We start from the raw sequence: 17042 nt of genomic DNA on the forward strand, positions 1-17042 counted from the left end.
ATAAACAACCTTGAGAAGCCGACCCTGCTCATTCCAACTTCTTTGGCTGTGCAGGCTGGGAGAAAAAGACTTTTTATGATCTTGGGGTTATCTCGACCCCCAGACCCCCGAGAGCTGGGACATATGCTCCATGGAACCAGGCTGGGTTCTCAGCAGAGCCTTTGCCATGTCCCAAGCCCAAGGGGACCCTTCAGTTCCCTATGAGTCACTAACCTGCTTCCACTTCAACCTGGTGAAGCTCAGCTGCTCTGCCTGCATCCCAGGGTTTTCCAAAGGCAGCTGGAGTGTGTTACCTGAGCAAGTCCTGTTTCTTCTTTGTGTGTGTCTGCCTGTAATCATTTCTCTTTTCTGGAGTGTTTATTGATTGCAGATTTGGACTAAGAAATCCTTTCTATTGCTCTCCAGTCCGAGACCCAGAGCTGCTATGGCACGTTAATCCTCCCTCGAGCCATATACTGTGGGTTGGAAGTTATTGCTGGGTTGAATTTTATAGGAAAGTAAGTGGTTCTTCTGGCTGGGTTTGGGAGTGCTGGCTGCTGCAGAACAGGAGGAATAAATCTTGCTATCAGCAAGGCACTTGGGTTTAAAGGGGTTCAGGGTTCTATTTCTGTCCTACAGGTTTTGGTAGGCTATTACTTGAGTGGTCTTCACTGATGAGGAAAGCTCATTGCACTGGTTAGCTTAGTCTTATATTTACCAGTGAGATAAATGCTTAATGTTTTTTTCTCTGCTCTCTCCCATAGGCAGAGGAATTCTTTGAAACCAGTAGTGAGGAGGAAGCTGGAGGCACAGATTCTGTAGTTGATGTTGAAGATCTTGGCAATGTCATGGGCTACATGAAGAAAGCAAAGGTACTGCTGTTAGAGGGGGTGTGGAATGGTCAGGTCTTGTAAACTGGGCATCTTGATTGATTAAAATAGAACTGATTGGATTTGAATTTGTAGGGTTTGGTTAAAGGGAGAGTAAAATACGAGCTGTTGAAGCACACCTGTTGCCAAAAAGAACATCTTTGGAGATGTGTTTGGTGTAGTCACAGACTGACTCTGTGGCTTGCTTACCAAGCAAATGCTGCAGCGGTAACCTGTGACTTCCAGTCTAAAGGAAGATCTACTTGCAGAGCTATCACTGGATCTGACTGCACTTGAGATTCCCAGTGCAGTGGCTGAACACAAGTCCTGTTCCTGTACTGCCTGTGGGTTGTCACTGAAATGCAGGTGTGAGGACAGGGGCAGAGCTGCAGATGCAGCAGGAGCACCCAGCTGCCAGAGCACCTTTCCTTGATACTGCTGCCCTGGGGTGAAGTCTGTGTTTCAGACACTGGGCATGTCACCCAGCCCCAGTTCCTGCTCCATCCCAGGCTTTTGCTGGGTCCTGTTCCCAGTGGTTCTGTTGGTGTCCCTTTCCTGTGCTCAGTCTGAACAGGGATGTGTCACACTCGCCTCGCTCATACCAAGCAATAGGGAGAGGAACAGCTGCAGGGCCTTGCTGTGCTCCCCAGCCTTTGCTGGCTGAGCAGTTGTTGGTCAGGGTGGTGGCCTGTGATGTGCTCTGAGCCCATCTGCTGACCCCCTTTGCTCTCAGGGACCTTTGCATGGTGCTGTCCATGCCCTTCTCACCAAACCGACCTCTCTGTAATCACACCTTCCCTACCTTGGGTGTGTCTGCACTGTGGGGCTTTTCACAGCTGTTTCCCAAAATCAGGCCCTGGCATGGGGTGCCCAGAGCAGCTGTGGCTGCCCCTGGATCCCTGGCAGTGCCCAAGGCCAGGCTGGATGGGGTTTGGAGCAGCCTGGGACGGTGGGAGGTGTCCCTGCCTGTGGAAGTGATGTGGAATGAGATGGTCTCAGGTCCCTGCCAATCCAAGCTGCTCTGTGACTCTGTGAAAATACAGCAATGTCATCGGTGGTCTGAGCTGAGGTGGCACTGCTGGGCTACCTGAAGCCAGGCTGTGGCTCACAGGAGTGTGTGTGCTTGGAGGGCAGGAGCTTGCAAGGGGAGCACGGGATCTCTGTTCCTCCCCTTAGGGAGGGGAAGGAGGTAAATCAAACGCTGCTGTTTGTAGCCAGCTCTGTGAGGAGAGGAGCCCCAGTGATGGGGCAAGGCTGGCTGCTGTGAGAGGGCTCTGCCCCGGAGCCGGGATCGGCCTGTGCACCGCAGCCCGTGAGGGAAGGCTGGGGAACCTTCTGGCTCCCTTTCAGAGCGAGAAAGGACCGCGGTTCCTCGTGGAGAACATGAACGTTGTTCCTGTCTCCTCTCTCCTGTGCTCGCCACTAGAGGTCAGCGGCCAAAAGGGAGCGGGGTGTGCGGCAGCTCCTGGGCGGTGCTCCAGCTCTGCCGGGCAGTGGTGACAGCCAGCGGTCGTGTGAAGAATTGGGCATTGAGCTTTCCCTGACTGACAGAATATAGCAACGTCACGATCGAGGAGCAGCATAACCCAGGAAAACCACCTGTCATAGGCCAGTTTACAAATAAAACATGAGCATAGCAATAAAATACTTTCTGCTGTTCACTGGAAGAAGTCAGTGCTGAGGTCAGTGTGGTGTGGGTTTGTACAGGCAGAGAAAGTTCACTGCTGTCTGTGCCTTGGCTGAGGCAGGATCCAAACTGCTTTCTCCTCAGCCTTCCTGGTGCTCTGCTGGAGCCAGGAGAGGTCTGGGTGTTGGATGTAATCCTGTTCTGCAGTAGCTGTGACTCTGCAGATCAGGTTGTTGTGGCTGTGTCCCAAGTGCCACCCTGATCAGAGGGGCAGCTGCTGCCTAAACACAGACACTCACCTGGAGCTGGAACCTGCAGGTGTTGATCCTTTGAGCCTTTTCCTTGGAGGAGCTGTCAGAGCTGTTCTGCTGTGAGAGCTGAACACTGCTCCTGCAGAAGATCAAATCCTGAGGGGGAAAGTGTTGGTGTGGGCCTGAGAGCTCACTCTGAGTGTGCATAAGGGCACCTCTGTTTAAGTCCTGTCCCCTTTCTAGGCTCCGAGTCTACACTGAGAGTTTTCCTGTACCAGGTGAGTCATTCTGCCTTTGGCCATTTTACCCATTTTCCCTCTCATGGAATGCTGAACTGTGTAAAATGGGTGTGACACTGTTGTTTTCCCTGACCTAACCTGTTCTCCAGAACTCCTTGTCCACGCAGCCAAGCGCTCTGGGCTTTGAGATCTGAACTGCTCACACACAGGTGAGCAAGTCTTGAGAGGAACTTGGATATCTTTAGGGTTATGTCACAGACAGTTTTTCTTCCTCAGAGTTCCTTGGGTCAGGAATGTGCCTGATGCTCTCCAGCAGGAGTTCTATGGGTGTCATTGTTGGGTATTCACCCCTCTGCCTATGGGATGTGGAACAGCAGGTTCTGCCTTGTGCACTGTAGTTAATTTGGAATGGTTTTGTGTCCAGCTTTCATCTCTTCTGCATGGATTGGCTCTTGTGAGACTTACTAGTAGGTAAGGCAGCTGTGCTGGCACAGATAGTTGGAATTCCTTATTGTCCTGCCTTTTCTGGGATGGCAGAGTGAGGCTGTGGAGAAATCTAATAAATCCTTGCTCACATCTCTGCTGGTCATCTTAATTTCATTTTACATCTGCCTTTTGTTGTTTGCCTTGATGGAAGTCAAGGCTGAGATTGTCTTACAGCTTTCCCCCCCATATTCTGCAGGTTTGTAAAGTATTGTCAAAGGGCTTGAAGCAGGTACTGGATTCCTGCAGCCATGTGGACCAGGCAGATGGATTCAGGAGTTCCAGGGGAATGCCAGAACCTCTCTGCCAGGTTGAATTATAGCTATTACAAACTGAGTTAGGGAAAAGATGGATTTTTGAAGAGCTGCTGAGTGTGAAGTTACACAGCTCATGGTGATGGTGCCTTCGGCACACTGAGTCTGAGCCCAAACTGACACAAGGTTGGGTAGATATTGGTAATATATTCAAGTATGTTATCTGGTAGCTGATCCAACAGCAAATTCCACATGAGTTTACCAAATCTCATTATATGTGCTGATGGCTTTTAATGAATTTAAGAACGAGGTAGACTTTGGAGTTTTGTGGTTGTGGCACACTTTGCCTTTCCTCTAGAGTTCCTCCTTTGATGTGGGTTTGTCAGGGAAAATTAACTTTGATGGTGTTTGTGGCCTGCAAGGTGCCATTAATAACAGGGACACCAGTTCTTAGTGTGGATTATCTCCCCCAGCTGGGAGATCAGCTGAAAGGACAGATCCATCTACACTCATTCCCAGGGAACAGAATGACTTTATTAACCTTCACATTTCTAAACTTCAGGCATGAGTAATAGCAATAATAATGTCCTGATTCTTTGTTTGATGGGTTTGGAAGCAGTCAAATGGGCATATTTGTTGATGCAATTTTGAGATTAATGCTCATGTTTTCTACAATAAGGAGTGTAATGATGCTGACAGGCTATTTGCAATGGAAAGAGAGAGGGATTGATAGGAGCACACTGAGAGTTTCCAGGAGCCAAACCCTGCCCCAGTGTGTTTGGTTTGTGTCCCTCTGTGTCCCTGGGCCCCTTTGGTCCCTGAAAAGTCCCCCTGGGTTAGCCATTGTAAATCCCACCCCTTCCAGCATTTCCCGGGAGCTCTTGGTGCCTGGGGCTGCTGTGGAAGCCCAAACCTTGCAGGCCTTGGGTGAAAGAACTCTTAAGGAAGCTGGGTTTGGTTGGAGTGGGGCAGTGGGCAGTGAGGCATTTAATGCCTTAGGTTTACAGACCAAGGATCGTGTGCAACTTTCTGCTACAGCTAGGAACTTTTGAAAGGAGGAAAGACTAGTCAATGATATGTTAACCAAATGGAACAAAATTTGAGTATGTAACTTGCAGTTAAAACTGACGTGGACAGCTCCAAAAGCTTTGGCTTTTAATGGGTGAAGGATTTCTTTATGAAAAATGTGCCCTTATCTGCAGTAGCTGCTCTGGGCCAGATTCTGACCTGTGCTACTGTGGCTCAGAATACAATGTGAGTCTACATTTTAAAATGAGCCTTAAGAAATTAAATTACTTCTTGGGGACTACTTCTGTCATTAACAGCAGGATTTGCCATAGGGACACTTTGCCCTTCTCCTTTCCTGGGTTCAAATCTTTTTTCTCTAAACCTTGGCTAAGGGAAAGGATTACAATTGCTAAACAAAATTATAAGAGATCTTGAGGCATTTTCTGAGTGAGGCTTGTGAGAGATAAAAGGCAAAGAAACCCCCCCCCCCAAAAATAACTTTATTGTAACCTGTGTCTGGATGTGCAGTCTGCAGTCTCTAACATGTGGCGTGGCAGTGACTTCCTTGGTAAAAGTATTTGAGAGCTCTGAGTATTGATTTGCAGCCTTTTCCTGACCACGTCCTTTGGTGGAGATGGTCAGGACTGACCCTGCAGCAGCCCAGCTCTCCTGTTCACCATTTCTCACCAACTTTGTGCTCCATTTCTCAGGTGGTTTTCTTTTTGCTGTGCGTTTTTTAAGTCTCCTACTTTTCTAATGACAGATTTGAGCAGACTTCCTGAAATTTTGCAAATCAGTGCAGCACAGCCTCTCTGCTCTGGAGCCAGGCTGGCAGAGCTGGGAGTGCTCACCTGGAGAGGAGAAGCTCCAGGCAGAGCCCAGAGCTCTTCCAGAGCCTAAAGAGGCTCCAGGAGAGCTGGAGAGGGACTGGGGACAAGGGATGGAGGAACAGGACAAGGGAATGGCTCCCACTGCCAGAGGGCAGGCATGGATGGGATATTGGGCAGGAATTGTTCCCTGGCAGGGTGGGCAGGCCCTGGCACAGGTGCCCAGAGCAGCTGTGGCTGCCCCTGGATCCCTGGCAGTGCCCAAGGCCAGGCTGGACAGGACTGGGAGCAGCCTGGGACAGTGGGAGGGGTCCCTGCCCATGGCAGGGGTGGCACTGGATGGACTTTAAAGTCCCTTCTAACCCAAACCATTCCAGGATTCTGTGGTTTTTTTTGACCACTTGAAAAATTGCTGTTGAAATTAAATATTAAATTTCCTTTTAGTCCTGAACTCATGGAGAGGAAAGGAGTGGAGAAGTCTTTACAGATCTGTTTAAAAAAGAAACTGCAGAAGATGGCAAGAGTGTGGAAGGTTGTGTGCTGCCTGTTCTGTGTGAGAGAGCAGAAAAGACTGAATGGAAAATCTTACTGGTTTGAATTTGGGCATTTGGGACACTTGTGAAACTGTGTTAACTGGGCTTCAGTTGGCATTTTCGTAGCACAAAAGAAAGAAAACGTGAAAATATGGCTCAGTTTTCAAGTATAAGCAGTGCCTTTTGGTTGGACACAGACACATTGTTAGTTTTGACTCCTTTGGTGCCTTTCAAAATCAATCTTCTTCCTGGCTTGTCCAAGGAAGTCTCCCAAATCAAACAAACTCTGGCAGGGGCCGTCAGCAGTGTGTGAGTTGAAGCTGTGCTTCAGCAGCACCTTGTAAAAGCTGTCCTACAGCAGAGTAGTGCTGCTGGAGCTCAGTGCAGCACTCTGAACCCCCTGTGCAGCCCTCCAGATACATTGGAAAGTTGTGACCTGGGAGGTTTCTTGTCCTTCAGGACTTGAGCTGATGTTGAATCTGTGAGAAAGTGACTTTGGTGGGATCATTTTTGCCTCTGCATTTCAAGGAAGATGCTCAGTGCCCTTTCAGGCTGATGCACTTGGATGGCAGCATAAGCTCCTGTCACTGCTTGTGTGCAGGAGTTTGGGATTTAAATGCTGTAAATGTCCAGAAATCTCAGCACTGACTTTTCAGACAAAAGGAAATGGAAAATTCCCTCCATGAGGATGAAGCAGCAGGTCTGTTTTCCTTTGTTTAGCTGGGAGCTGCTGCCTCAGGACAACACCAGGGACCTTCTGTATCCTACAGCATAGGGAGGGAGATGGGGATTCCACCTCCTTGTTTAAAATTCACAGGGGTTTCTACTTTGAGAGAAAAGTCCTGTTTCTGAATTTGGGTTTTTTTTGGTATCAGACAGAACTTCTCAGGGGCCTTCCCGATTTTGAAGGGAGCCTACAAGGAGGATGGAGTGCCAGGACATGGGGAATGGCTCCCCACTGCCAGAGGCAGGGATGGATGGGGTATTGTTCCCTGGGAGGGTGGGCAGGCCCTGGCACAGGTGCCCAGAGCAGCTGTGGCTGCCCCTGGATCCCTGGCAATGCCCAAGGCCAGGCTGGACAGGACTGGGAGCAGCCTGGGACAGTGGGAGGTGTCCCTGCCATACAGGGTGAGCTTTGGGGTCCTTCTTGATCCATTCCACGATTCTGTGACTTTAGGGCCCTTTTTGAGAGCACCTGCCCCAATTTTCCCTTGTGCCCCAGGCAGCTGATGTTTCAGTCATGGCCAGGTGCTTCATTGCCCTGTTCCCCTCTCACTGCTTGTGCTGCTCTCAGCCTTTGTGCTCCACTGGGCAGTGCTGGGGTGGGTGTATAGCCTGTGATTATGTAGGCTCTGGCAGCTGTTTTTAATAAGATTTGCTGTCTATTGGGCTGTTAGCTGGTTCACAGCTCGCTCACTCAGAGTTCTCAGCTCTCCTCTGCTGCAGGAGCTCCAGGCTGTCTCTGCTGGTGACTGACAGCAGCGAGGGCCAGGGTGCTGTGGGATTGACGGGGTGTTCATCCCTGGGCTCAGCAGATTGCAGCTCTGTCTCTGCCTGTCACAGCTGAATTGTGACAGCCACAGCTGTGTTCCTGCAGGAGGGTGGTCCCCAGAGTGCACCCTCTGCTCCTGTGCTCGTGTTCAGAGGCGTCTTTGTGGAGTGGGCTCCCTATCTCTGTTTTCCCATGTATTTCGGCCCTCCAGGAAGGTTGTTTTGTAAGGAAAGGAGTGCCATTCCTACGGTCAGCCTGGGGTCCCACTAGCTCCCCAGATCCCCATGTGGGTCCTGTCTCTGGTGCCCCTGCCAGAGGAGGCTGAGGAGGGGAGGAACTGCCAGCATTGCTGACTGTCCTGCTGCCCCTGGGGCATTGCTTCCAGAGCTCTGCTCTGTGAAGTTTAACTCTCGTTCATGCAATTCATGAACTTTAATAGTTCATTCCTCAGCTCCTGGGCAAGTGTTGCTAATCCTTCTTGCCAGGCAGCTTTTTCTGACAACCTGGCCAGCGTTCCCTCAGTGCTGTTCTGTTAGTGCTGGCTCCAGCCCTGGTATGTTCCTCTTTGCTTTAATGCTTTTCATTTGGGAAAAGATCCTGGAGCTTGTAGGTGGATGAGGCTGTAAATCATGGCAAGGCCAGGGCTTCCCTTTGTCTGACCACTGAGAGGTTAGGCAGGAAAGAAGTTGAGTCATAATTGGGTGTAAATTTTTTTCTGAGAATAAAATCTTTTAGGGGAGGTTTTTTTTTTTTTCCCTGCCATGGCACATCAGTAAATAGAGCCATGAGGCTAAAAGTGCTAAATGCAGTTAATTTAGAGAATCATAGAATGGTTTGGGTTTGAAGGGACCTTAAAGCTCATCTTGTTCCATGGACAGGGACACCTTCCACTATCCCAGGCTGCTCCAAGCCCTGTCCAGCCTGGCCTTGGACATTTCCAGGGATCCAGGGACAGCCAGAGCTGCTCTGAGCACCCCATGCCAGGGCCTGCCCATCCTCACAGGAAATAATGTCTCCTTATATTGAACTGCAGCTTTCCCTCTGTCAGATTGAACCTGTTATTCCTTGTTTTGTCACTCCAGTTCCTGATGCAGGCTCCTGTAGCCCCTCCAGACCTTGGCAGGTGCTCTGAGGTCTCCACACAACCTCCTCTTCCTGAGTCTGACCAGCCACAACCTTCTCTGCCTCTGTGTGGAGTTTCAGTGTCTTTTTTTATTCTTTCCCCCCTGCATTGATCACTTTGAAGAGTGCTTGATGGATAAAGTGGGAAACAGGGAGGTGTCAGGCACCTGGCCATCCTGGAGAGGGCACTGCAGGAAGGACAAACGGCAGTAGCACATCCTGGTGGCCACCTTTGGGGGTGGCTGGGGCTAAGTTTGGAAGATTTGGAGGAAACCCTTTGAAACACTGGCACTGGGATTTGTCCTGGGGCAGGGAATCTTGGTGCATGGAAATTGTGTTTTCCTTGCCTTGGGAATGTGCTGCCTCTGCCTGTTGTGCTGCTTGTGTGAGAGGGAAAGGGAAGGGTGCTGCAGAGGTTCAGCTGGCTTTATCCACAACCAAACCCCTCCAGCCTGCTGAGCCTTCCAAGGAATTGGGGTGTATCCAGAGGTTCTCCTCATCTCTGAGCCCACTTCTTTGTGAGCTGCACCTCCAGTTTTTGGCAGTGAAGTATTACATGGGCCTAAAAAGCTGGCTCTTGTCACTGCTTGCTTGATTTGTTATGGAAAGACAATGATTTGCCTTGGATTTACTGCAGGGCTTTCTACTAAATCACCACAACTGGAGAAGTTTCCTCTGGGCAAAGTTAACTTTTTTCCCCTCCTCTCCAACCCTCAATAACAGATCTGAAAGGTTTATTAAGCAAAGAAGTGAAAATGCCTGTGCAGTGAATTCCATTTCCTACCAGGAGTACGTGCAGCCAGTGCCCTGCCAAAGTGAACAAATCAAGTATTGCAGGACAGGGAAAAACAAAGCATGGTTTTGTTTACAGGCTCTCACATCGGGGTCTGGGCAGGGAGAATTGTGATCCTCCCTGTGAGGGAAAAATCATAATTGAACTGTATTTCTGCCCTGTCACGTAGGAATTGGATGTTGTTCTATTGAAGTGCTTTTCTCAGGTGCTGCAGTGACGGGCAGGTAGAAATGCAAATGTTTTACATGCAGAAGGACTTTGTTTAGAGGCTTTCTTGGATGGGATCTCTAATTTGTAGTTAATTCAATGACTGCGTTTTTAATATTAGGATGTGCTCCATAGTGGAGATTTAGCTCTTCTGGGAGGATTGGCCTGGCCTGAGATGGTAAAGCACAGACCAGGAGGTTTAAATCCTGCTCAGGACTCTGAGGGGTTCCCAAATCACAGGATCAGGGAGTGATTTGGGTGGAAAGGGACCCTAAAGCTCCTCCAGTTCCCCTTGCCTGCCATGGGCAGGGCTTCCTTCCTCTAGCCCAGGTCTCAGTCTGTGCTAAGGTAGGGCCTTGCCTGTGGCCTAGGTTAAGTGATGCCTTGTGGCAGGACAAGCTCTTTATTTAGCACTTGGAAGATGAAGTTTTTTATCTATTATCTCCGTCCTTCCTTATGCATGAAGCTTTCCCAGCAATATTAATATTTTACTGTTGAAGAGTCTTGCTGATAAATTAAGATCAAGGCTCAATAAATGAGCTTTAAAACCCACTAAATGGCAATTAATTATTAGATGTAGGCTTCCAGGAGAGTTTTGATGTGTTAGAGAAACCAATGAAGTCCTGCCTAAAGGCTCAGGAAGCTGAATGGAAGGAAGTAGAGGGTGGATACAGCTTTCTCCTTCAGAAAGGACCATGTTGTGGCACTGGTTGTTGAAAAATACATTTCTGAACAACATCCCTGAGGCTGTGGGCAGTTTTATCCAAAATGAGTAGGGAAGGTAATAATCTCTGTCACTAAATGTTTTACTCTCCTATTTCCTTCTCAAGTGTTTATTAGGAGCTCTGTTTTGTCCTTGAACTTCTGTGTGTGGGGGTTTTAATATTCAAATTTATTTTTCTTTGGAGGCACCTTTTATTTTCTGAGCTGTTGCTCAGGTACAGAAGCAGTCTGTTTATGTGCAGGAGCAGCCAGACTCCTCTCCCTGTTTATGAAGAGCAGTTTGGCAAGTCAGGAGCACTGGTTTCCTTAGTGATGCTGACAGTTGGTGAGGAGACTCAAACTGAAAGCATTTCCATTAACTTTTCCATGGCTTTGGCACAAAAGAGGCTTGGATGCAAAATAGCCTCAATGTTGTCAAGACAAAATGTCCTCTGCTGGTTTTTGTTGTTTATCTATAACTCCTTCAATGAAAGCCATAAAGGACTGACAGATTACAAGTTGCATGAAATATCCAAGTAATTATTTCCACTTTGATGCTTCTTTGTGCAGACATGAAACAATGAATACCCATAAAGTCTCAGCAGTGACACTCACACAGCAGGGGAGTCACCACTTGTTACGTGCCAGGGTTTGCTTCTCCTCCTATGACTTTATCTCAATATCTGCAACTCCTGCTCAGGGCTTAGCTGTGTGTGGAAGCAGCTGGAAGCCAGACCTTCATGGGTTGCTGTGGGCAGCACAGGGGGAGCAGCATTTTCCTGCAGGCCTTTGCTGTGGCTGAATTTTGGTGGTGCAGGTGGCTGCTGCTCCAGCAGCTGCTCTGTGAACTCCTGGTTGTGCTCCCTGAGCTCTCCCAAGCAGTGGCACTCCAGGCACACACTGGTTTGGTTATTGTGCACTCATGAAACATTGGGGCTTAAAACCTGGAGTTGCTCTTGGATGAGATTTCACTCCCTGGTTGTTAAAATATCCTTGGGAATTTTATTGCTGTGTCAGTGGGACAAAACTGGTGTTCTGGGGGGTATTTCTTTTCCAGTTTACTGCCCTAAGTCACTGCTGGGAAGAAGGATGAGATGCAGGATGAGAGGAATTGCTGTGTGGCACTTGGCTTGAGTCAATCCAGCAGGTGTGCCCCAGTGTTGGAGGTGAGGCCTGGCTCTAACTGGCTGTAATTCCCTGTAATTCTTCCAACAGAGAGAGCAGGAGCTGCAGGAAGGAGCTGCTGGAGCTGAGAGGAGAGAGATGATCACCCCAGCCCTGAGGGAGGCTCTCACTAAACAAGGTGAGGCTTTGCCAGAGCAGCTGGGGCACAGCTTGGAGCCTTGGAGCTGGCTTTGAGCAGAGCAGTGGGAGAGGGGTTCTGTGTGGCTGAGGGGCTGCCCTGGGCTCTCATGGCAGGCCTGACCCACAGACAGGACAGGACACACGGAATGGCTGGGGCTGGAAGAGCCTCTGGAGATCACCCAGTCCCACAGCACCAAGGCAGGTGGCACAGGAATGTGTCCCAGGGGGTTTGGGATGTGGCCATAGAGGGAGACTCCAGCCTACTCTGGGCAGCTGTTCCAGAGCTCTGCACTCTGTGGGAAGAAGTTTTTCCTCAGGTGAAGATGGAATTTGTTGTGGTTTAGTTCATGGCTCTTGCTCCTCATCCTGTCACTGGCACCACTGAACGGAGCCTGGTACAACCCTCTGATACCCCTGGGGATATTTTATGGATTGATGGGATTCCTCTCAGCCTTCCCTTCTCCAGACTGACCAGGCCCAGCTCCCACAGTCTCTCCTGACCCCAGATCATCCTTCTGGCCTCCACTGGACCCTCTCCAGGAGCTGCTGGTCTTTCTTGAGCTGTGGAGCCCAGAATTGGGCACAGCCCTGCAGCAGTGGTGCCTCACCAGGCCTGAGCAGAGGGGCAGGATCACTCCCTGACTTGCTGGGAATGCTCTTCCTGATGATCCCAGTGGCCCTCCTGGCCCCCAGGACACTCTGCTGCAGCTCCTCATGCAGTGCCTGGAGCTCCCATGGTTGAATGTATCTGCTGGGGCAGCTTGAGAGATGTGCCCATGGTCCCACACTGCTGCTCCCGCAGTGTAGGTTTGTCAGGGAGTGTTTAATGATCAACTTTGCATCTGTTTTGCAACTTTGTCCCTTGCTTTTATCTCCGTTTCAAACTCTGATTTGTTGCTGAAACACTGTTTCCAGAAAAGGAATTAGTTCAAACTAATTTTAACCATCCAGTAGATGTTTAGATCAGCAGCTCTCCAATGAGAGCAGTTAGAGTGAATTTCATGTCTTTCTTTAAAGCAAAGGACCAGCCTGAGGGGAGCCAGACTGAGCCCTGCAGTTCAGGAGCCTCAGCTGGGAGTGGCAGAGCCAGGAGGAGGCTGATGTGAGCTTCCCATTGCTGCTTACATGGAGACTAAAGGGGAGTTTGGTCTGGTTTCTTTTCTCTCTTGGGGTGGAGTGTTTGCTGCTAAATCAGCGTAATAATGGCATTGTTAAGGTTGCAAAAGGTCTTTAAGATCAAGTTCAACCACCAATGCAACATCACGCCCATGTTGAACACTAAGCCGTGACCTCAAGAGCCACATCACAATTATTCAGCACTTCTAGGGATGGGGCTGCCCTGGAAGCTCCTGAGAATGCCCCTGCATCACTGAGGGCTGGGCCAGTCCAGCTGTGCAGCCCAGCCCTGCTGGCCCCAGGGCTCAGCTGCCCTTTGGCCTGAGCTTTGCAGTGCCCAGTGTTCTGCCCAGCCTATGGCTGCCAGCTTTGGTCACTGGGTTGGCATCAGCCTTGGCACAGCTGGGAAGCAAAGTGTGAGGAATGACCCAAGGGCTCAACAAGGAGTGGCAGAGACTTTGCCTTCTCCTCATGGCCCTCAGGGAGCTGCTGCTGGCTGGGGCCAGTGCAGTCCTTGGACCAGTCCATCTTTTCAGTCTCATCCCTGAAGGTATGGTGTGGTGGCAGTTACTTTGGGTTTGTTTGTCATGTATTTGACTGCATTGTATTTATATTTTACTTGATTTTGTGTTTAAGGTAGTAGCCTTCTGTTTTTATGTATTCATGTTATAAGTTGAGGCGAATAATTTGATTCAGCCTTTTAAGATCAATTAATAATTTTATTAATTACAGCAAGCGATAGCAAGCAAAACAGCGCTGGGTTCAGCTGGGAGCCTGGCTCCACCAAAAGCTGACACCCTTTCCTTCTCTTCAGTCCCTTTTTATCTTGCATGAGTGGGGGTGGTGAGTCTCGTTCCACCGTGGTTATCAGTCCCAAAAACAATGGATTTCACAAGTGGGGTGGTGTGTCTCCTTCCACTGTGGTTTATCAGTTTTCAGCAACAATGGGTTTCCACTGCGGTTATCAGTTCCAGCCAGTCCTGCAAAATCTTTCACAATCTTTGTTTGTGGTTACCAGTCCAGCCTGCAAATTCCATGTCCCGACTTCCCCCCCTTTTATCCTAATTTCATACTTTTGATGAACAAACAAGTCAATGCAGTTTCTCACATTCATATATTTAGTTATTACTAAAGAAAGCAGGGGATGGGGGCAGTGCTCTGTGCTGGCCCTGCCCTGTGTTCTGTGTGGTGGTTGGAGCATTTCCCTTTGGTTTGGTCTCACCAGTTGCTGGAACTCAAAATGTCCCTCAGACATTTCTGGAGGTTCCAGGCCCAGGTCAGAAGCATTTGAGATCCTGGCAGGCAGCTGGAAACAGCTGTGATTTTGAGTTTGAGCCATGGAATAATTTACTAACTTTACAAGAAAAACAAGAAGTCACAAAAGTTAGATATTACAGTAAAAATAATTACAAAATAGAAAGAAAAATTTTTTAGTATTATACAAGAAAATTTTGACACCTATACAGGGGGGTTTTTACTTTATATGTAAAAGTCAAAAGTTTTAAAATAAAAGAATGTAAGCCAGTCCTGTTCCTCCTCTTTCTTCTTCCTTACCTCCATGTTCTTAATAATGTTAACACTCACAGATTAGTTTAAAATAAAAAACCACCATTTAATATAAGTAATAGATATTAAAAAAAAACTATAAACATTTATCACATAATATACCGTATAAAAAATAGCAACAGCCCAAAATTGGGGGGAGGGAAGAAAAAGACAGCAGTCAGAGAGGGTATAAAGAGTATGTGTGCCTCTGCCTAAGCTGCTAACCAAACCACAATAGCCAAAAAAGACACTCTTTTAAATAGCTTACAATAAACTACCTTGAGACCAAACAACAAGAAACTGCTAAGTTTTCTTTAAAAGCACATGTTAGAAGAAAGACTTTACCACTAGACAGAACCCCTAAACCAAACCTAAGTTCCAACAACCAGTCCCTCCTCATTTGAGTTTGGGTGTGAATGGAACTGTGCTCTTGTACAAAGTGGCCATTTGGAAAGTCTTTCTGCCATAATTCTTTTGACTCTAAGAAGGCTCCCCACAGAGCTCTGATTTCCTTGTGACACTCCAAGGACAGGAATTTGTTATCCAGACAAGCGGGTCCACATTTTCCCTTCCTGCAGTGCTCATGGTAGTGCCAGTATTGGAGCCACTGGTAGGATCTGCTTACATAAATCTGCATTTTCAAAGACTCTAAACTGTTGTGTCCTCACATCCCAGCTGCCTCTCCCAGCTCTCCCTCCTCTGCTCTCACCAAATTCTTCAGTGGTCACTCAACTGTAAGAAAGAGAAACTGCATTGTGGGTTTTTTTTTTATGTCATATAACATTTTTCCCTGTAAATAACACACCAGAAAGGCTTTTGTGGCTACAGAAATAAAACAATTCCCTTCTTCCCTCAGCATCATTCTCCCTAAAATAACAAGTGCAGTGTAGTCAAAAGATTATCTCATTTATTTTCCACCAACTGGTTTATTTGGGTGTAGGCTCAGTGTCTTTTCAAGAGTATCCCTGAGGGCATAATTAGCCCAAGAGAAGGAAAATGAGTATTAGTGGTTCAGGGAGAGCTGTTCTTTGATACTGCAGTTGCATAACAAGAGGTTTTCCTTGGAGCAGCATCTCCTCAGACTATGGATTCACTGTGGATTCACCTTCAAAGCAATTTACCTTCCTCGAGGTAAAGGGAGCAGTGCTTAAGCAAAGGTTTTTATTTTAGCCCTGGCATTGGCTAAATTGGCTAAATTTAGCCTCCCCATTGGGCTGCAGAGGTATGAACCCTTGAAGCTGCCTGCTTGCAGGTACCTTGATAACAGCAAGATACCTTGATAGCAGGTTCTCAGCAAGAGCTGCTTTTGAAAGTCCCAGGCAGAGGCAAGACAATTCCAATTCCATTTCCATCAGTGCCCAGCTCCACCTGAAACAGCAGCACAGCTCTGAGGCTTTGGTGAGTGCCAATGCACTGTGGAGAGGCTGGCAGTCGTTGTTAGTTGGGTTTGCAGAGCTCCTGGTAGTGCTTCAGTCATTCTGTGTAGCCAAAAAGAAATGAAATAAACTGAAAGTAGAAACAAGCTTTCCATGTTCACATTTCCTGTGGTGCTTGGTGAATACAGCCCAATTCCACATTTGCTTTTTGGGGTTGCTTGTAAATTTTTGACACAATCCCTTTTGGGCTGAAAGTTGCTTTTGCTTGGCCTGGGTGCCAGAAGGATTTAATATAGGGTGAAGGACTCATGAGCCTTTCCAGTGTTCCTGATTTCTCAGGAAGTACATTTAAATCCTTGGTGAGGGAGTCTGGAGCTGCTGTTTCAATAGGAAAGATGAAAGTAGAAAAACACAGTAGGGTTTTCTTTTTCTGTAAAACAAACAAAAAATCCAAAACATCCTTCAGTGTGTCATGAGAGGGTCAGGTTGGATTTTAGGGAAAGGTTCTTCCCCCAGAGGGTGCTGGGCACTGCCCAGGCTCCCCAGGGAATGGGCACGGCCCCGAGGCTGCCAGAGCTCCAGGAATGCACAAGTGGGGTTGTTGGGGTGTCTGTGCAGGGCCAGGGCTGCACTGGATGATCCCTGTGCTCCCTTCCAGTCAGGCTGTTCATGACTCAGGGGCTGACCAGGACTTTGTGCTCTGCTGGGGTTGGTGGCATCATCAGTCACAGCTGCTCCTGGATTTGCCAAATGTTTTATTGACGCTGATGGTCTGACTGAAGCCAGCCACATCCTGCTGGATGCTGGCAGCTGGGAGAGGAATTGTTCACTGCCTGCCTGAGCTATTTGGGGATCAGACATGATGAGTCTCAGTGCCAGACACCTCCATCAGCCCTGGCATGTCACAGGGGTTGTTCAGCAGCCCCAGGTCAGCTCTGATGCGCTTCCTTTAATGGGGCAGGAATGGAACAGGAGCAGTGAGCCCAAAGCCCTGAGAGCTGAATGTTTGCTGAGGAGGCTCCCCACTGCCAGAGGACAGGGTAGATGGGATATTGGGAATTAGGAATTGTTCCCTGGGAGGCTGGGCAGGCCCTGGCACAGGTGCCCAGAGCAGCTGTGGCTGCCCCTGGATCCCTGGCAGTGCCCAAGGCCAGGCTGGACAGGGCTGGGAGCAGCCTGGGACAGTGGGAGGGGTCCCTGCCCATGGCAGGGGGTGGCACTGCATGGGTTTTAGGTTCCTTCAGGTCAGACCATTCCTGGATTTCTTAAGCTGCTCACACTGTGTTTCTGCCATGCTCTTTGTTTTGCTCTCTC

General features: G+C 48.7%; 1 protein-coding gene across 3 annotated transcripts in view; it reads left to right on the top strand.

The window, feature by feature from the left end:
- The window catches only part of LOC110472027 (S-adenosyl-L-methionine-dependent tRNA 4-demethylwyosine synthase TYW1), a 95378-nt gene that overhangs the window by 6782 nt on the left and 71554 nt on the right, over nucleotides 1–17042 (top strand). For all 3 annotated transcript variants that reach the window (XM_077787468.1, XM_077787467.1, XM_077787466.1), the window contains exons 8-9: nucleotides 744–851; nucleotides 11602–11689. In XM_077787468.1, coding sequence (XP_077643594.1) covers nucleotides 744–851; nucleotides 11602–11689 — 196 coding nt within the window. The remainder of the gene's footprint in view (nucleotides 1–743; nucleotides 852–11601; nucleotides 11690–17042) is intronic.

Source organism: Lonchura striata, chromosome 20, assembly GCF_046129695.1.
Source record: "Lonchura striata isolate bLonStr1 chromosome 20, bLonStr1.mat, whole genome shotgun sequence".
NCBI lineage: Eukaryota > Metazoa > Chordata > Aves > Passeriformes > Estrildidae > Lonchura > Lonchura striata.